Raw genomic sequence first — 20,589 nt, 5'->3', positions numbered from 1 at the left:
GGTAGGAAGTAATAACAGGGACAAGCTTTCCTGCAAGTCTTCTCAAGCAGAGTTGTCACAGGTTTCCAAATTCTGAATTAATTAGCCAAGCTTCAGGAAAAATAACCCATCTGAACAGAAAGCTAAATTAATTGAGACAAAAAAATCCAACACTTTCTTTGACAAAAACTAGATGTTTTTAGCCTGAATCATGTCTGCTTCACCACTTTCACCGCCAAGCTGTATTATGGACTGCGCTGAGAACTCTATTCAAACAACTGGAGTTGGCATCCAGATTTGAGACTGAGGTCAGACTTGCTGATTTTACTTGTGATTACAGTGTAATGGACAGGGCACCTAATCCCTAAAGTAACTTTAGAACCTTACTGTGTAATTGTCAGCTGAAACTTGAAACGCCAGAGAACACACATTTGAAAGGCAACAGTGAGCATTACCATGCTGTGATGTTAATTCCGGTGTTAAGCTATGATTGTGTCTTCATTTTTCACTCCTTTTACCGGTTTCTAAGCCAGAGCAGAGATCTCAGATACACTTCTGAATTATTTAGCCTTATTCTTTGTACTTCCCCCAAAGTTTCACTCAAGCCACCATTACGTAAAGCATTTTACCTCAAAGAAGGCTGGCTGTAACGGCAAGCCTCTCAAACCTCCGAACAATTAGAAAAACAGTATTACTTTAGACTTTTCAGAACACACTAGCAAGCAGATGGAAGTCAGCACTAAAAGAAAAAACAGTTATGATGTTTCTTTGTCTGCCTACATGGAACTCTTCAGAAAAATCAATACAGGCATCGTACAAAAACCTCTTTGGGCAACTTACTCAAATCCTTTGCTGCACTGAACACTATTTTAAGCTTGTGTCATCACTCAGATGATGGCAGTGGGGACTGAAGACCCAAAGAGAGGACATTTTATTATCCTTTTGCTAAAAACTCCAGAAGATCTTTTTGAAAGTTAAAGTTACATCAATTATTTTATCCACTAATTTAACACATTTCAAGCATCCTGGGAAACTGTCACATCACAGATGTCCCCACAAAGACAGTAACTGCAGGTGGACTTAGAATGCTTCTTGGGGTAAGATTCTTACTGTCATTATGAAATCTGAGTATTTGAGCTCAGCAGCTTCTACCCTGCAATATAACTGCTTATTTTAACCAGAAGTGAGATGTTTTATCAACAGTTAACTGTTTAAACCAAGGGACAGCATGCTGTTCTCTCAACACTGTTAGTCACTGAAAAAAAACCTGTCTGAAATATTCTTGTAGAGTGTTATTCTGCAGAGATAGCATCATTACATTATCGTACATTTTCTCCTGGCTGCTGCAAAGGTTGGATTCTCCCCATTTCTACAATATCCTTGCAAATTACTTTCAATCTAGCATGTTCCTGCATCTCAGAATGTGCTGTGTTCAGGGGAGATGAGCCATCCCTAAGAACTTTCCTTCACGTACACCTTTATTATAATCTGCAGGTTCCCACAATATTCTGTACAATGCTTGTCATTTCAACACTAGATGGGAGACTCCAGATTTCATGGGTAACCCCAACAAAAGGAAAAACCCTCTAAAGTTCAGTTTGTGCTTCCAGTGATAAGTACATGGTAGGCACATCAAGCAGAACATCAAAAGCAAAAACATTTCATTACAAAACCTGGATCATGAAATAGATTACCCAGTTTAATTCGTGTCAGAAACTTGCATTTTGCTTAGCCTGAAATTAAAACTTTTTTTTTTGCTTAATGGTGGTGGTTTTATTTTCGTTTTCATGTTAGCAATTAAGGGACAATATATTTCAAAACAGAGAAAAAGTGAACACCAGTGTCAAGGAGAAAGAAACAGAGGAGAACAAAAAGCTCGTCTGGCATCATATAGTTAAAGATAAGGAAGAAAAGGGACTACAGTACAAGGAAATGGTCTTTGAAGGACCCAGTTGTACAGATCTGTGTTACTGCTGCCTGTTGAGTGCACAAAGCAGGCTAGAATTAATGGCACTGCAATGAATTAACAGCTAACAAGGAGATACATGTTCCGTATGTTCTGATGCTCACTGCCTCAATTTCTCTCTGTTCTTCTCTTTATTACAAAATTACTTCTTTCAGCTAAGACACCAATCAATGTATCTGACCAGGATTCTTAGCAAAGACAGCTTTCAATAGAGACAATTTGTAGAATGCATCTCTCCAAGTCAACCTGAAGAACTGCATGTCTTCCGAGGGATTAAAAACCTCCCTCCCATTTGACACCATGCAAGACACCACTGGAAACATCACACTTAAAGACCCAACTATGAATTTAATTTTAAGGAGGTTTTACTGTACAACAACAACAAAAAAAAACATTGCTGTTACATTATTTGATTTCCCAACTTAACTGCAAAGTATTCTCCTGCTTTCCCCAAGCAGAAAGTTAAGCTTTATTATCACAACGACTACAGAAAGACAAAACAGGACCAGAGGCTCAAAATCCTACATCAGAATTGAGAAGACCATCAATTTTATGTTTGCAAAGTACGTACCTTCTGCATATAACCTTTCTGCGAGGAACACTGCATCACGGTAAGCGTAGTGGTTAAGTGCTTGCCATATAGCAGCCTACAAGACAGGAAAATAGTCTGGGTTTAGAGAGAAGCTTTAAAAATCCAGAACTCGTTAGGCTCTTGCTATCAAAAAGCAAAGCTCTGCTTTGTTGTCCTGGAGTGACAAGAAGAAAGCACATGAATAAATATGAAGTTTCAGTTGTTTCTACTATTAGTAAGAAGATTAGAAGCAAAACTATCTTTGCACTGATACCACAAACCAATCTCAGACTACAACTGCTTCTCATGAGTTACCATACACAGACGTCCATAAACCTCAGCCTGCACACGCTTCCACTCCTTACAGTGTTTTAGCCTTGTGCCCGAGCATGGATTATCACCAACTACCAAATAATTAGGCATTTTATTACCTACTATCAAATAATAATGCATTAAGAATATAAACATCCCCAACTGTTTAGCGGAGTGGCATTTTGCTCTTGGCTCTTTGCAGTGCTTAAGGAAGAAAAGAAAAAAAATCAAGCATGCCCAATGCATTTTAATTCATTTCCCATTTAAAGCATTTAACCTCGAGACAGGACAAACTGAAAACCAACAAGACCAGGAATCACATCTGGGTCTGAGGTTGTCAGTGCTGCTTATTAAGCATATGAAATACCCAGCATTTTCCTTGATGAGGCATCAGCATCCCTTTAAGAACCAAGATTAAAGGAATCCACTGCTTTTTGTCATGGTTTTGTTCATTCAGGTCTTTGCTCACCAGCCACTGCTTTACCATGGTGGATTAGGGCTGGGAGGTCTCACAAGAATATATGCGATGCAATAGGATGGACAAACAGATCCCTGCACACATACCAAGGTTACCTTTTGCTCGTACACCCACATTCGGCCAAAAACAGCTACCTGCTTGAGGGCACCAATCTTCCTTTTTCAAAGTTCAGTGTTTGGGGCTGTCAGTATTCAAGCAACCTCTCAGGATGGCATTACTCCAGGGAAATGCAAATCCAACACACATCTAGGTGTATAAACCTCATGCACATTGGAGTAGCTGTCGTAATTACCTGCCCGGTGTCCTTATTAGCGGAGTTAAAAGCAAGAGCTGTCCAGCAAAAGGAAGAACAGGGCTGGGGGGTGCAAGTTTCGTTACACTACGCAGCTGATTTTCTTTGGATCCAATTAAAATATCTCTAAGTCAAGGAGTGGGAAGGAAAAAAAGAATCCCTTTTAACATCTGCTTGGTCCTTCCTTCCCATCCATTCGAAGTTGTGGTATGCATGCTTATCAGGGGTTGTTTTCTGAGGTTTGATGGGCTGGGGTGAGGACGGCAGTTCCTTCCCATCTGGCAGCCTCACTCCAGTTCCAGAGCTGTTTCCCACAGGCCAGCACACAGCCATTTTGCAGGAGCTGTGCTATAACTGATCCAAACAGGGTCTGAACTCATGAACTCAAGGCTCTGTGCTCTAATACTTCTCCAATATTTACAAGCAAAGGAAAACACGAACAGAACCTAGCTTCTGATTCCCCATCAGACGCTGCAAAAACTAAACCGAGACTTCCAGAACTGAAGCAGCGAGCACCCTGCAATGCCATCTCCAGCAGGAAAAGCAAGTGCCAATTCCAATTAAAAACCCCAAACGTCACAGGCAGTTACACGGACCATATGCTACTTCTTCCAACACAAACTTGACAAAGTCAGGGTGTGAAAAATGTGCGAGTTCTCTTCACGGGAAGCCTACACAGCCCTTATGAACAGTACACACCAGAGCTTTCAGTTACTACATGGAATATTTTATGCACCATCTCTCCAGAGATGCTGTTTTCCTCTACCAGTAGGCCCCAGCAGTAGATTTTAAAAAAATCAACAGGTACTTTTAAACCTGTGTGAGAAGTATTTAACCATGGATTCTCTCGGTTTGATTATAATAATGTAAACACATTATTTCTCCCTGGTTGTATTCCACACTTCAGATAACTTCAGCCACAGCATGTGCCTGCGGCGATTACTTTGCTTTTACCTTGAAAAGCTCCAAGGCTGTTTATTGTTCTGTACCACACTGTCCGAGGGGCACAAGAAGAACAAAACAGAAGGAGGGTGTTAAAATCTTTCGGGCTAAATCCAGGTTAGAGCAGCCTAACATCTCCTTTTTCTCCTGCTCTCAGAAACAGCTCTTCCTTTACCAAGCCACAAGTGCCATTCAGATGAATATATTCGAGTTGTGCTGTCTTAAGGTTAAAAACATTGTCTTCACTGGGACATAACTCGCCATGCTTACAAAACAGAAGGGTATGGGGGTGGTGGTGGTGAAACCAATGCCATTTGACTTCTCAAACAAGAGCAAATTGCCAGAAACAGCCTTGCCAAAGGCCAAGAGGGGACACAAGTCGTTTTTGGCTACATCACAGCCACACGATAAAAGACACACTACAGACTGGCTCAAGTGACGATCCTTGCTGAGCTGAGTCCTGGAGCAAGCAAAAAGCCAGCTGGTAATATGTAATAATTACCATTTTGCAACTGAAATGGTGCAAGTTGGAACCCTGCCTTCAACTGATGAAGTCTGAAGGCTGGATCCTTGCACGTGCTGTCCTGCAAGAGCAGGATGAGGGGAAGAAGCAGAGCAGCAGCTCGGTTTGCTGCATCTCCCCAGCGTTAGCAGCACACGACAACTGCTGACCCCCACCAGGGTGGTTTGGAGCAGGAAACTTCAGAGGCATTTATCCAGTAAAAGCTATTTAATCCCAAAGGACTTCGGAGGAGGACAATCCAGTACAGCCACACACACAATCCAAACGCAGTCTTAGTTTCTTCCCCATGGTTGTGATTGAGGTTTAGATGGAACCTGCCAGCTTAGATCCAAAAAGCCACCTCCTCGGGGGTGTGCAAGGCAGTTAAGACACTTCGGTTGTCATATCTGTTCTCAGGGCTACAAGCAAATATGGACAGCAGGGAAGCATTTCAGAGTTTTATCATGCTTTCATGATACAAATATCCAGGTCCTGGTCAGATGTCCTACCAATTCTATGCATTAATTCGCAAAGAAAGTGAACAGAGAATTCCCAAACTACCACACCAACTACAGCTGCATGGCAAAGTATCCTCAAAAATGAGAGCAGGAAAACAAAAGCTGGCTCACACACATTCCTCTTTGATCCAGAAAATCCTGTAGGGTGATATTTGGACAACACACATCTAATCCTCAAATCTCTTAAAGGGTAAGGGGACACCTCTGACAGTTACGTGGCCCTGGAAATTATTTTCAAAGCTTTACAGCCTATTGTCACATTAATCAATCAGTTTCTATCATGTTTTAAGATTTGTTCAGGGTGAGCAGAAATTTTTCAGAGACAAACTTTGCTACATTTACTAGCTACGAAAACTTTCTCCATTAACTAATCAGACACGTATTGGTGCTGCGTGCTTTCAGACATGACAGCAGCCTTGGAGTTCAAGCATTATCCGAGTGGGTCACAGCAGACGATCACCTTGAAAAGCCGAATTCCAAGGAAAGCATTCATCTGTTTCCAAGATGTTTTTCAGAAATATTTGGAAGGCATCCAAACGTGCATGGGATACAAGGCTTTATGTCTGAGCTGAACAGTTTTAAGTTGACCACATCAGGAAGTACAATAACGGTCTGTTGTCTATGTAAAATGAGTAAAAGTAACAGAGTTTGAAGAATTAAAAGAAGACCTAACCATCAAAGTGGATGCCTTTAGCGACATTAATTTTATATAATCAAGGTGTTACACTTATAGGAAAACATACACATTATTTATCTGTCATACTTTATGCATTATGACCGTAAAGACGACAGTTTTTCTCTAGAATACCAAGCCCTGTAAATGTCTGAAAGGAGAAAACAGACAGATAGAAGAAATTCCTGCAATGACAAAAAACGAGAAGCAGTGTCAACTTTTTCAGACATACTGCCAATAAATAAATAAATAGAAAGGCAGAGACAAATACGTGGACTCCAGCTAAAGTCAACTTCATCCAAACGTGTGCTGCAAGATGGAGACTGATTGTTGGACCAGACACTAGTGAGAAAACAAGCGTGAGCTGCTTTGGAAAGCCTCCACAGTACAGATCCAAGCCCTACATCACTACTCACAGCCATGGCACAAAGAGGACTCCAGCTTGCAACAGCAGATCCAGGCAAAACTCAAATGTCAGCCTTGTTTTGGATGGTGCACTGGCAACTTTGTCTTTAAAATCAAGGGTATGACCAAGATCACACAAATAACAAATCCTAAACTTACCAGCATTGCTGTCAGCAAGGAACAGCAGCGAACAGCAGTTGAAGCACTGACTAGAAGTGATGTGGCATTTGAAGCAGACAGAATCTAAATAGATATACTCAATGTAGCGAAGCCCCATTAAAACTTTCAAGCTCATAAGAGCTTGAGAATTGCGCTAGATAGGTCATTATCTCTCTGAAAAATTAAAATCATACTCTGCATTTCTATCGGGGAACTCTCAGAATAGCAAGTATTTTCCACTTGGTTAATCTAATTAGCACAGTACTGGAAACATTAAATATTGTTTCCTGTCATTCACTCTGAAATGCGTTCTTGCTTCCTTTTCAACTGTAACCCCATGTTTTCCTAGAATACCCAAGTGCTGCAAGACACCAGCCCAGCTCCAAGGGTAACAGCAGAGGCTTTAGTACAGCCCCTGCAGAAGATGGAAGCCAAAAGCATTTCCAGGAGCACATTGACCCTTGCTCTCCAGGTGGACCAGCAGAACAGTGGCACCGAGAACACAAACCCCTGGTCTATGAGGATGCCATCGTTGCCACCATCTTGCACAAGCGGGGTCAAGTCAGCAGGGTGGTCTTCCAGGCAAGAAGTCCCTCTTTCCTCTCCCCATCCTCTTCTCCTTAAAAGGAGAGCGGAGAGCCAAACCCGAGGATTTTCACAATGCTCATTATAGAGCACAATTCCTGTACAACCAAGATATGTTTAGTAAGATGTTTCCAACAGAACTAGAAAAAAAAATCTGTTAAGATGTAAAAATAATTAAAAAAGGAACGTGAATGAGATTACGGTATCATCAACAGAAAATTACAGAATAGTTAGAGTACAGAGGAAAGGTGGAAAGAAGCAGCCAACTTATCCCATGAATCATGTCTTTTGGAGGGGAAGACCGAGAAAAAGAGCAGGAAGCCCATCAGGGCAACTGCAGCAAGACTGAAATACGGCAGAAATGCACAATTTACGTTATTTTCTCCCCTAGCTCTCCTGCGGCTCTGGAAATAGGAACTTGGAAATAGGAACTCCTCGGGAATAAGGCACGTCCTCCGCCGGCACGGCTCGCGGAGCTGCGAGCTCCCCAAAGGCAGGAAGGTGAGCACGGAGAGGCATCAACAGGTCTCCCGAGGGGCAGCACGAGCGGCCTGCTCCACACGCAGCCCGCCACCTCCCGAGGGGAGGCCGCCCGCCCGGGGCCGGGGCAGCCGAAAAAGAGGCGGAGAGGCCGGAGGAAGCTCGTCCCGGCCGCTCGGGGCACGGCGAAGGGACGCCCGGAGGCCAGCCGCAGCCCGGCAGCCCCCCGGGACGGCCGGAGGAGCCGGCGAGGAGCTGCCGGAGCGCCCCGAGGCCCGGCCGAGGCCCTCGAGGCCCGAGCGGCTCCCCCCGGGGCCTCGGGACAGGCCCCGGCTCCCCCCCCGCTAGGCCCGGCCGGGCCTCGGGGCCTGGAGCGCGGCGGCGAAGCCCGAGCCGGAGCTCGGCCCTCAGGGGGAGGGGGAGGGGGGTCGGTACCTGGACGGGTTCCTGCAGCACCGTCATCCTGCTCCCCCGGCCTCCTCCGCCACCGCCTCCTCGTCGTCGCCGAGCCCGGAGCGGGGCGGCCCCGGCCCCGCCTCAGTGCGCGGCCCGGCGCGGCGCGGCCCGGCCCCTGCTCATTTAAACTCCCAGCGACCGTTACCGGGAACGAGGTGGGCCGAGGCCGCCCGAAGCTGGTGGCGGAAACAGCCGAAGCTGCTGGCGGAAATAGCCGAAGCTGCTGGAGGAGCACCCGAAGCGCCTCGGCGGAAAGAGCCGAAGCGCCCCCGCGGAAAGAGCCGAAGCTGCTGGCGGAACACACGAAGTCGCGCCGCGGAAAGAGCCGAAGCGCCTCGGCGGAAACAGCCGAAGCGCTCCGCGGAAAGAGCCGAGCGGTGACGGAAAAGAACACAGCTGGGAAAGCCCCCTCGGCGCCGTGGCGGAACGGCCGCGCTCGGCGGAGCCGCCCGAGTGGTTCCGGAGATAGCCGAACGCTGTGGGGGGCGCTGAGGGCGGGGATCCCCTCAGGGCCGGGCGGCTTTTGCCCCTCACAGCCAGTAAGGCGGCGGCTGCCTCGGGCCCTCGTCCCTCGAAACGCCCCCACAGGAGATTAAAACTTGCGTTTTGTACCAAAAGATGGGGTTCTTGGGGTGTCTTGTTTGTCAGGAAGCCTTGGTAGCCCTCACCAGCAGCTTGGGGTCTCCCTCACACCGTGTCCACAGGGGCAAGGGGGGTAACTTGGCAATGGCCATTTCAATTTGTGAAGGTGCTGGTTTGCCTCCCATTGGCAGGTACAGAGAGGGCTCTCTTCCTTTCCCAAAATAACAGAATAAAGATGCACAACTACACTTCAGTTTATTAAAAACATTCACCTATCTGTAGCCACCTGCAGCTGACAGAGACCGTTCTCCAACCCCCCTCACAGGCTTCCTGTAATAAAACAGCCACACACCACCGACGTACACACCCCACTGCTCACAGGCTCTCTGCTCCTTCCTTCCTCTTACACTCCTTCTCCACTCCTTGAAGGACGGATCCTGGCACCCGCCGATGTGCTGCCGAGCACGGCGGAGCAGCCGTGGGAGCAGGAGGTTGCACCCTTACATGAGAATAAAGCTCTGAGCATGTTGCTTATGTTGAAAAGTTGTGTGGAGAGCAGGGAGCCTTGGCCCGCTGGCTTCCCCAGTCCCTTTGCAGATCTCTGCGCTTCTGAAAAGTGTATTTACAGGCTTGCTATCGCTCCAGCAGATCTGCAGGTGTTTGCTTTCAGGGTGTGGGCAGGCTGGCACGGAAAGGCAAAGCTTGCTTCAGTCCCTGACCTAGAACAAATACAACGAAGCAGTGCTCTCCCCAAGGACAGATACCTGGCTCCCAGCTGGGTTGATTTGAGCCATTTTGCCCCAAACACGGTGAAGTGTTTGCCTCCCCGAAGGGCCTTTGGCACCTCACCCACCGTGATGATGGTGATGGTGCTGTGTGCATACGTGGGTGTGCGTGTGCGAGGCTGCGTTTTGAGGCACGCAGTCCATCCTCATCGCCCTTATCGCAATCTCTGCCCTGCCATGTGCAGCTGATAACTCCCCAGGATGAAAGCTGGCTCCCTCTGTCTCTCCCGTTTCACGTAGGCAGCGCTGACTTTCCTGACATCCAGACCATCTTTGGTATGAGTCTGCCTTATCACAGGCTGAGGAGATAGAGCCACAGTCTCCCCTTTGAGTGGGGGAGTATTTTTACTTCTTGGAGTCTCCTGGACTCCAAGTAAAGCATCTGAAATATGAAAGAGCACAGCACGTGACCATTGTCTTGGGACATCTCAATTTATAGGGATGCCTCTAGCCCTGAAGTGCAGTTCTGCATATGGGGTCACTCGCTGGTGTCAGCAGATGCTTTGTGTAAATGTCCATGGGACTAAAACCGCACATTCCTCGGCATCCTCAGCTTTTCCAAAGGAGGCAGGGCACAAAGGCACATGTCAAGATACACAGCTATACAGATAAAGAGCTAGATGCTGCGCCTGTTCAAGTGCATCGTTCCAACCTGCTTCAGTACAAATCAGCTTTGTTTCACCCTAGAGAGACAGAACAGGTCCGCAGAGGGAATGGGGCTGACTTACCCCGGGAGTGCTTCAAAGGCTGGATTTCTCAGCCCTTGCATTTTTATCTAGTTCTTCCCATCATTTTCCACTGCTCTCTTTCTGCCTGTCTGTCTGCCAGAGTCTCTGCTTTTCATTTACAGCGTCATCCCTGTCTGCACAGACACTGGGGGCTCGAATGCAAGGCATGCACTCTGCATACGGGAACAAGAGCACGGCCTCCTGCCTTGCCAGGGCAGGCACATCGCAGCCAGCGGGGCCCCCGGCCTCTGTTGTGCATTTCCCCTGCAGGTTGGGGCAGGTCCCTCGCCTCTGCTCCATTCCCGTCTGTAACAGCACGTTCCTCTGCAGGAGCCAACGCCACGGTGGTGGCAAGGGCCCATATGACCCCGGAGTAAGTGCAGCAACCAGTGTCCCCTCTCGCCCTGTCACCATGTCCTTTACCAGGTTAGAACACAGGTGTGATTTCTAAAGGCATGAAATGCCCCAATTCTCCCTAGTGGGAGCTGTAGAAATACCACAGGCAGAAGCTAAAAATCTAATCTCGCATCCATAAACAGCTTATGTTGCTTTTTATGAGCATTTCTATCAAAAGTGGGAATTGAAAGCGGCTGTTACTCAGTCACTGCACAGAAATGAGCAAGTGGCAGCTGCAGGCAGCCACGGCGAAGCAAAACGCCTTCAGTTTCTAGTCCAAGCCATGGCATGGATCCATGGAGGATAGGGGAATATGGAGCAAATCAAAGGAAAGCATTATCTGCTCCCAGGTGCTCTGCTGATGGGGGGCTGAGTTATCTGTCATGAATTATTCACCACTTCTAAGGATGCTAGGATGGTTTTCTGCAGGTAGGAAAGGAGCTGGCAGCTCACGTCACACAGCCCCCAGAGAGCTTCTGGCTGCGGACATGCTGTCCGCCTGTACAGGACCATACAGAAAAGAAATAATGTTGTTAATGCTTTCTCTGTTTTTTAAAAATAAATAAAGAAATAAATTAAAAATAGTCTCTGGGCTCCTCTTTCCCTTTTCTGGCTGGGACAGGCAGATCAAGGAGAAGGTGCCCATTGCTCTCTTCTTTGGTGAGGACAGCAGCAGGACCAAGCAGGTCCCTCCTCTCTTCATGGCATGGTTCAGCCTGGACCTGGACAGAGTGCTCATGGAGCACCGTGCTATAGGGTGGATGGGCTACAGGTCCAAAAAAAGGCCTGGTTTTAACACAGAGAGACGTGTCCTAAGAACAGAGGGTCATTGCACGCAACCTGCCCCTTACTCTCACTTTGCTCCCAGCCTTCCAACCCCTACCAGCAAGCCATGGCCAGCTCCTGGCCCCACATTGAGGGTGGGTGATGAGCAAAGACCCTTACACCCGGTCTGAATTCCTCCCTCACATCTAGAGGTCATGAAGCCCTCCCATGCGGCGAGAACATCCCACCAGCTCCCATCACGGGTAGCCCCGGTCTCCCCATCCACCGCTTGCTCCACTGACCACGCCAAAGCCACAGGTAAGGAAGGATGGAATGAGATTTAATGAGATAAATGTCACAGGAAAAACCTGACAAGAATAATTTAGAGTTTAAAACCAAGTCGTGGGTTTATCCCATTGTATACCGAGGCTTGGGCAGGTGCACGGAGGGTAAATCTGCGCCAGGGCTCGCATGGAATGTTCTGCTGATTGGGGACATCTGGGGAAGAGGGGACAGGGATGCAGGAATCTCACAGTTCGTGGTGCTCAGGTGGGGTCCAACATTTCCAAGAACCTGGGAGACAACCATGAGAGGGCTTAATGCAATGAATCCATGCTTCCCAGATAAACCCCAAATGTCAATAACCATAATTCCAGGCCATAAAACAAACAAACAAACAAACAAAAAAAGTATTTAATGCAAATAGTTTTGGGTAGAACTGCATCTCCCTGGCAGCATTTGCCACACAACCGCCCGTATTGCTGAGCTGATGAACACGAGCCAGAGAGAAAGGGATTGAAAACAAGATAAAATGGGCACCGAACATTCAAAGTTCAGACTTCTGTCTGCCTTGGCTTTAACCTTCTGATGCTTAAAGAGATTAGCAGAGGGAAGAAATGAAAGAGATTTCTAAATGTTTAATTTGTGTATTTAGCAGTATCTGAAGTTTTTTTTTTTTTTTTTTTCCCTGCTGCCCTCTGCACAGCTGAGGAGAGGAAAAATGCTTAAGAAAAAAAAAAAAAAAAAAAAGCGAGATAAAAAAAGCAAGATAACAAAAGCATAAGAAACTGGCAGGGGTGAGTGGGGCCAGCTCTCAGTAATCTGGATTTTCTTTTAAACTGAATACATTTCAGAGGAAAAGTTCAACCTAAAAGTCACTTGTTTATCTGTTTTCCTCAGGCCTTAGAGGGATGCAAAAACTTAACGAGCAGCAAGGGTACGTTTTCCATATTCTTTCTAATGTTAATGGGAACGTTGGTATTTTTTTTAAGCATTAACAAGGAAACTTCTGAACTACTGTGCTAAGTAGTTAATATTTTAATGTTTTCTTGGCATCTAGTCAGTCACGGTTTTTAAAATATTTATGTCCACCAGCAGGAGTTACACGTGCAGGTTTTTTAGGCAGGGCTTCCAATCTGAGCAAAGAGGGGAGACGCTGATGGACTCACCTGAAGTTGGACTCAGCCAGACATGATGTGCTTGACAAAAGCTGAGGAGGAAAGGAGAAGTGAGAGCACAACCATGCTGGGAGCTGAGGGCAGAGGTCCCCAGGGCACCCAGGGACAAAGGGGACTTGCCTTGGCAGAGATGCTCTGCCAAGACCACGATATCTCCTTCTATTCCCACTTCCCACCCCAAACCCATTTGGAGAGATACCAAACCCTCTCAGAGACATCCAGTCCCACTATTCCCAGATTTCTGAGGCCATGGGGAATGGGTGCCCTCTTTTCCTCAATTCTCTCCCATTTTAGGGGTTCCCAGACTTCATGCCAGATTTTCACCCTCTTGGAGCCACGAGCAACCTGCATCTCCAAATGTTCCCAATTAGCTTCTGCTGTGAAAGATGCTGGCTTTGTTGTTTTTTTTTTTTTTTTTTCTTTTTGATGGCTTGCAGCAAAACAGTGCCAGCACTGGGGATAAATCTGTCCCGAAACCCTTGGAAACACGCTGTCTTCAGCAGCCTTTGCTGGAAATCACTGGCACAGCTGCTGTGTTCCCATCCCAGCTGGGATCCCATCTCACATCTCTCCTCGGAGGGGCTTTCGAGGATGGTCCACACCTTCCTCTCAGTGCTCCCCAATGATCTACACATTGTGTGCCCTAGGACAAGACCGCTGTGTCTGGGACAACCCCAACAGGAACCTCTTGCTCCTACCTTCGTAGTTGATGCAGCCGTTGGCATCCTCTTGCCCTGCCATGAGCTGCTCCACCTCGCTTTCTGTCATCTTCTCCCCTGGAGGAGGAGGATGGAGAGGTGAGGGGACGGCTGTGGCCCTGCTGTGACCCTCCAGACCTTCTTCCAGAGAGCCAAAGCCACCAGGAAAGGAAAAGGGGGTTAAATAGGTGGGGATTGTGAGGAGAAGACCAAGGTGTGGCCGTTGTCTGATGGCTCACTTAGCTCACGCATGAAGCTACAGCTTCAGATGGAAAAGCCACAACTTTGGGAGCCATCAACTCCTAGAGAAGCCTACAAGCAGCGGGGTCTCTCCAGCCAACAAACCCAAGCTATTTGCCCCAAAAGAGCTCCCGGGTGGCCCGTGGCCTGCTCCCCTTCCCCGGGCAGCCCGTACCCAGCGTGACCAGCACGTGGCGCAGCTCTGCCCCCATCACCATCCCGTTGCCCTCCTTGTCGAAGACGCGCAGCCCTTCCACAAAGTCCTCGAAGGTGCCCTGCTCCCTGTTGCGGGTGAAGTGCTGCAGGATGGGGAGGAAGGTCTCGAAGTCCAGCACCTTTGTGTTCATTTCTGAAAGGGGAGGAGGAGAAAGGGTCAGAGGTGAACCCTGTTAGGCTGAACTCACCCTCTGAGGACCTCCTGCTTACCCTTCCTGGGTCTCATTTCCATCTGAGAAGACCCACAAGGTGATGGGACTGTTAGGACGTTATACTCAAGGCAGAAAGATCCATACAGGGACTAACTATCAGCTGGGGACTGCGCACAGGTTGCTGGTATTAGCCCAAAATTCAAACCAGCAGTAGGTCTTGTGCCACCGAAGCAGCGTGGCTGCAGTGGCAGTGGCTGGGTTGCACTGCTCTGCAGTTCTCCAGCTCAGGATCCAGTCTGCTGGCATCAGCTGCCACCGTCCCCACTGGGGACGACCTTAGGTCAGTCGTGGGACGGGGCTGGGTGGGAAGAAATTACGCAGGAATAAAGCCTCTCCGTGTCATTTTCTTTCTAATTTCTTCGTCTTGCAGGGCTCCAGGGGCTATGTCCCTCCACTGACTGGCTTTGCATATCCCGCCCTGTCCCACGGCCCCGCTGTGCTGTTACCTTCTGGTCTGGGCTTGCCCAGCACCTTCAGCACCTCCGCGTTGGTGGGGTTGTGGCCGAGCGCCCGCAGGACGTCCCCGCACTGCGCGTAGCTGATCTGCATGGCTCCCGTGGGCGTGCGGTCGAACAGGCTGAAGGCTTCCTTGAACTCTGCGGGGAGGAAGAGCTCGGCTGCCCCCTGCCCGTGCCAGCCCCGTGTCCCACCCCACCTCCCAGGGCAGCCAGGAGAAGGTGGGACACGCGGCAGTCCCCATACGGAGCTGGCTGGATGAATCCCACCGGGGTTCCTGCACCACCTTGTGCTGGCAGCACCAGCTGCAGGCTGCTGTCCCTACTGCTGTCCCCTTTGCTCTTCCCCTTCTCGACTCAGGCCTCCTGGGGACCCCACAACCCTCCCTCCACACCCCCACCATGCCCGCAGTGCCCCATCTCCTCCAGACCCAGCCAGGCGGGCACCACGCAGCTCTGCTCGTGTTCAGGTAGGGTCACCACATCCACCCAGCCCTGCTTGGGAAGACCCAGGAGATCCATTTCCAAGCTCAAATCATCACCCCTTTGAGCGTTACCTTTTACCTGCAGGAAGGAAGCCTAAATTAGGAAGAATTCGGGTCTCTCTCCTTCTTTATATGATGCTTTTTAGCTTCCTAACCTACTGCTGGATTCTCTCTTTGGTCCCCACGTTGCCTAGATGGCCACCAGATGCTGACTGCATGGCCAACCACGCTCCTCTGCTGCTCATGGCCTCGTTGCTGCCTCCTCCAGGAGGCTTCTCCCCTCCAGCAGGCTCCTTGCTGGCGTTGAGGTGCAAAATGTGGAGAACCCAACTCTCCAGCAACCCCCCAGCTCCTTACCCTCCTGGGGCAAGCCAAGGGTCCCGAGCCTGGCGGCTGGTTCCTGCCTCTCCTCGTGGGCAGCGAGATGCTGGTTCTCCTGCACCAGATGCTCCACCAGCTCCTGGCTCTCATCCTGCTGCTTCCAGACCCGTGAGCCCACCTGAGCAGCTGACTCGCCCATGTGGGCAATCAGCCTTTCCAGCCGGTCCACGTGGATGCTCAGAGCTGTGAGTTTAACGTCCATGGCTCTGAGGAGCTGCAGGTTCTGGTCCATCTTCCTCATGATGCCCAGCATGAGCTCGCTGGAAGCGGAGCAGCCGCTCCTCATGCCAGTGCATGGGACGAGACGGTCGTGGTCTCCATGTGGGGCTGGAGATGTGATGTTTTGGGATATATTGCTTTGGGTTTGGTGGGAATCCTTGCCTGGGGCTTTGAGTTTGCTGCTTGGCATCTTTGTATCTTCTGCTGAACTTCACCGTCCCCTGGCGGTGTCCATGGCATGGATCTGTGTCCCCGCAGGGCTGCCCGGCACCTCGGGGTGCTGCTGTTTGCCCATTTGACCTCACAATGGCTCTGCCTCTGCGGGTGGCATCTGGGGGGACCCGGGGAGGGGCAACACCACCTGCAAGCCCCTGGGCCAAGAGGACGCTCGGTGATGTCCCCCCTTGCCCCAACACCAAGGCCTGATAACCTCGAGCACATCACACGCTTGGGGACAAGGCTGCAGCTTAAATCCAAATATCTTCCAAATTTTTCTCTTTTCTCTTTACAAAACCCGGCCTGGGGGCTGAGCCTGCACAGCACTCATCTGCTCCTCCCAGTGATCCCAGCAGGACGTGCCCTCAAATCTCATCCCTCCCTGCCCTGCACCTTTTTCCTTGCCGGGCTGTGAAGCGGGGATTATCCCCTTCATCTGGGGCACCCCCAGTGCTGAGCAAAGAGCCCGGGGCTGCTCACTGCTCCCTGCTGTCTCCACCCCAGCCACATCCCTGTGCCGGCTCCTGGTCACCTCCTCTCCTGCCTCCTTTCCCATCTCCTGCTGCCGAAAAATCTGGAGGAGGAGCTCCCCGTGTCTAATGCCATCTGAGGGTGAGGTGGTGCCCGCTCTTACCTTCAATCTGCTCAGCCGTGAATTCGATCTGCCGGGAGAAGAGAACAAGCAGGGCATGAGGATGGTGCTGGGGACAGTGAAGGGGCTCAGCCCTGCCTTTGGGCATCTCCCTGAGTTCTGCAGCCTGCTCAGGGCGGTGGCCATGCCCGTGCCGTGCCTGTGCCGTGCCCGTGCCATGCCCAGAAATGCTCCCACCTTCATCACAGAACCAAAATCCCCATGGAAAGCACAGCCAGCAGCGGTGCAGCGGGCACAGGGAGGAGGCTCAGACCACGGCAGGGTAGGATGGATGTCATTTTGAGGCTTGACCCCGAGTTCAAGTGATTAAGCAGCCTCTGTGCTGAGCCTGCTCTTAACAACCCCCCTGCCGCAGCTGGGGCTCAGAAATGTAACCGTAACCTGGGGAATCGCGGCAAAAATGAGCTCCCGTTGCGGGGACTTGGATGAAAGGTGCCATCCCACGGAGGAGGCGACGAGGGGGCAAAGTGCTTTCGGATGCAGGCAGCGGGTGGCAGAAATGCTTTTAGAGCTGCGGGGGCCCCGGAGCTGCCATGGGGCGTTTGGCTCCGCAGCCCGAGCCAGCGTGATTTCCTCGGCTCCGCGGCACGCGGGGCTGGATGGGGGAGGATTAAACCCCCCCACAGCAAGGAGAGCATCGCTGCCAGCTCTCTGCATCAACGCAGCGGGATCGTTTTCCCCTCCCAACCCCTGCTCCTAGATGGCAGGGCTGATGCCAAGTCGCGTGCTGCCTCGCATCGCCCGCGCCGGGCGGGCGACAGCAGGATGGAGGCACGCGATGCCTTCATCCCTCGCTCACCTTCACGCTCCTGGGATCGAAGGCGAGCTCCCTGGGCACCTCCGGGGCTGCAGCCGCTTTGGCTGCCTCCTTTTTGGGGTCGGGTTTTTTGAGCGGCATCTCGCTGGGAGCTTTGCAGAGGTTCAAGGCTGAATCCTCCGGGCCGGCGAAGCGACGGAGCGGAGGGCTGAGAGGCAGGGGCTGCTCCTTCCCTTATAAACCCAGCCCTGTCCTCACCCCGCAGGGGCAGGCCAGCTGCTGGAGCAACTGCTACTTACTATAAAAGGAAGAAAACTCAAACGAGAGGGGCCCCAACTCGACAATTGCCCATTGTCATCGGCTCCCGCGCGGCGAAGCCACCAGCCGCGAGAGGGGGGATGTCCCCCCCAGCACCTGCGCCGGGTGGGCTGCATGGGGGCTGCCTGCTAAAACAGCTCCAGAAACCTAAATACTGATGGCCCTAGGTGCCTGGCGAGGAAAAAGCAACGTGGAGAAGGCGCTGGAGGGGCTGCGTGGCCATGCTGTGGGTAGAGGACACGCTCGCCTGCAGCGGGGTGGCTAACGAGGGCGATGCAAACTGTGTGAGCCTTAATTCATCAGCTCGGGGTCTTTCCACCTGCACGCCTCCTGCACATCCTGTGGTGCTGGATGTGCTGCTTTGGGCACTACCTGGACAGGGGAGGTTTCCAAAAGTGGCCTTGTTTTTTTGGGGAGCAGAATAAAAATAAAAAGTTCCACCCCCCCACAGTGAGGGATAATTCTGGCAGCTGGGAAATTCCTGAAAAAAAAAAGCCAGAAGAAACCATCGAGGTTCAGGATCTTTTGGTTTGCCTGGAGGGGCAAACCAACAGATCCTAAACCATCACCTCAAACGCAGCCAGGCTGCAGCAGAGAGCGGGGTTGCACCGAGAGCCAACCAAGCCCTGGTGTTTGGGTAACAGAAATGGGGAAAAGCCATTTACAAGAGATGCTCGGGAGATGCTGCACGGCCTCGTGGCTCCTGCGCCCGCCTGGGCTGGGCTGCAGGGACGGCTGCGAGCCGCTGGGTGGAACAGGATCCTGCGGGATGGGTCCTGAGGGATGCGTGCAGGGTGCGAGCCATGGCACTGATACACAAACCCCCGAGTTGTGCGTGTACGTGGGTATGCAGAAGGCAGATTTGTGCGGGCTCTTGTTGTTTTTTTCCAGGATCGAGGATCTGTCTCACTGCCAGGCTGTGCCGGAGCCGGGCAGCTCCTCCGCTTTGTGCCATCCCCCTGCTCCCTGCGGAAACTGAAGGGCTCAGGGAAGATGCACACATGAGCAGGGAGGTCTCCGGCTGTAAATACTGAACCCCTTTGTCCCATAAGGCAGAAAATTACCCTAGAAATTAAATTTTGAGCATGGCAGCTTTCCAAGCCGCTTTAATTCCTAGGGTAATTTTCCATCTTCTGAAAAGGGGAGGGGAGGGTGTCCTCCCCCTGCACCCAGAGCCCTCACTTTGGCCTCTTTTTTGCCAAAATGCTGCTCAATGCTGAGCTGCCGCCAGCCGGGTCACGGGGGTCTTTTGGCAGGAGGGAGCAGCTGAAAACTGCTGGGCAATTTGCTGTCTGCCCTCGTCTCACGGCTGCTGGAACGGAGCTGGGGTCTGGCGGGGCTGCGTGCTGGGGCTGGGTGGGTGTCATTTGCCATGATTGCTTTCCCCATCTCTGCATAATAGAGCAGGCAATTTAGCAGAAAACAACATGTTTTGCTCGCTGCAAACTCGGAGTCTGGGTCAGGTTTCGACTGGGGGGGGGAATCAAATCGCCCCGGAGCTTTGCTGCCTCCCCTTCAGGCAGCACCCGTTCCCAAATAACCCCACCCGAACCCCATCTGCACCCCTTGGGAGCTCCTCATCCAGAAATCGGCACCCAGAAGAGCCTCCAGAAAATATCAATCCTGCAATTTAACTACTTAGCCCTTATCTTGCCCTAAAAGTCCAGGTGACGTCCTGATTTAGCCCAGGCTGGGGTCAGCACCCACACAGCGCTCGGGCTGGGGGCTAAATAGGGCTGGGGTGATGGGCAGCTGCCAAACCTGCCCCAATCCCTCATTTACAGCTTGACGAGGCAGGGGAAGTGACCCAGAGGCTCGCTTTCCTCTCTGATTTAATCCGAGCCAGCAGCACCTCCTGGGCACTCTCTCCAGGATTTGCTTTGCTCTCACAACTCTCGGCTCTGTTTCTGCTCGCTGCAGGAGCTGGCGAGGCCTGACCTCCTCCCTGCAGCGGGGAGGCTCCCGGTTAGGACCAGAGCGAGCCCCCCCTGCCTGGAAAACCCAAAGGGAGGCCCCAGGGGGCTCTGCCCCGTGCGGGATTTTGCCATTTACGGAGGCAGCGAAAGCTGCACCCAGCCACGGATTGCATGGGTGCAGCACCCGGCTGGGATCTTGAAATTCCCAGGGTTTTCAGTGGGGGTTTTGAATTTCAGCCTCATCCCAGAGCGGGCAACCTGCTCAGGGAGGGAGGACGCCCTGCTTTGTGCCCCCATTTCCCCAGGGGGATGGTCGGGATGCTGGGGGGACACGAGGTGCCCAAACCAGTGGGGTGGTGGGAACAAGCCGGGTGTATGCACGATCCCAAAACGCAGGGGCCACCCTGGGGGATGCAGGTGATGAGGGAGCTGCAGCTCCTCCACCCCACATCCCCTCTGGGCATGGCCCCACAGCGAGGTCCTGCACAAGCACCGTGGGTGCGTGTCCTTTGGGGTGCGGGGCCGACCCCACTGCACCTCCCCAGCGTACGCCCCAGCACCAGGAGAAGGAAAAGGGTTAAAACGGCGTCTGCCTCAAAGACATCCCAGCTCCAGCAGCGAAGCAGTGAGGATGCTCACGTGTGGCACCCTCTGCCTGCCCACCTCCAGCCACTCTTACTGGGATTTCTCCCAGTCTGCCGACTCCTCGGGACCAGTCTGCAGCTGGGGGCGGTAGGGGGATGCCGTGACAGCTGACAAATGAAGCCACCGGGCAGTGAGAGGAGTTCTGAGA

The 20,589-nt window shown here is 51.2% G+C and overlaps 2 protein-coding genes across 8 annotated transcripts in view; both read right to left on the bottom strand.

The window, feature by feature from the left end:
- The window catches only part of CDC27 (cell division cycle 27), a gene marked incomplete at its 3' end in the record, with an annotated part of 30,705 nt that extends 22,121 nt beyond the window's left edge, over positions 1–8,584 (bottom strand). For 3 of the 7 annotated variants that reach the window (XM_082779210.1, XM_082779211.1, XM_082779215.1), the window contains exons 1-2: positions 8,298–8,582; positions 2,517–2,592 (exon numbers count right to left, since the gene is read on the bottom strand). In XM_082779210.1, coding sequence (XP_082635336.1) covers positions 2,517–2,592; positions 8,298–8,324 — 103 coding nt within the window. In that variant the 5' untranslated portion in view covers positions 8,325–8,582. Of the gene's footprint in view, positions 1–2,516; positions 2,593–8,297 lie in introns of all 7 variants that reach the window. The other 4 variants (XM_082779214.1, XM_082779216.1, XM_082779213.1 and 1 more) reach the window with 4 other exon arrangements.
- A 3,439-nt stretch (positions 8,585–12,023) lies between these two features.
- On the bottom strand, positions 12,024–17,703 carry LOC309887274 (myosin light chain, embryonic; the record flags this gene model as incomplete). The annotated part of the gene is made up of 7 exons (XM_082778850.1): positions 12,024–12,147; positions 13,023–13,063; positions 13,730–13,807; positions 14,145–14,318; positions 14,844–14,993; positions 16,788–16,815; positions 17,605–17,703. 6 exons carry the CDS (start codon positions 17,701–17,703, stop codon positions 13,035–13,037), a joined length of 558 nt encoding a protein of 185 aa, XP_082634976.1. The 3' UTR covers positions 12,024–12,147; positions 13,023–13,034.
- Positions 17,704–20,589: the final 2,886 nt, after the last annotated feature.

The sequence above is a fragment of the Aythya marila genome (assembly GCF_965140915.1).
Source record: "Aythya marila genome assembly, chromosome: 25".
Lineage (NCBI taxonomy): Eukaryota > Metazoa > Chordata > Aves > Anseriformes > Anatidae > Aythya > Aythya marila.
This window is presented reverse-complemented; position numbering and strand designations above follow the sequence as displayed.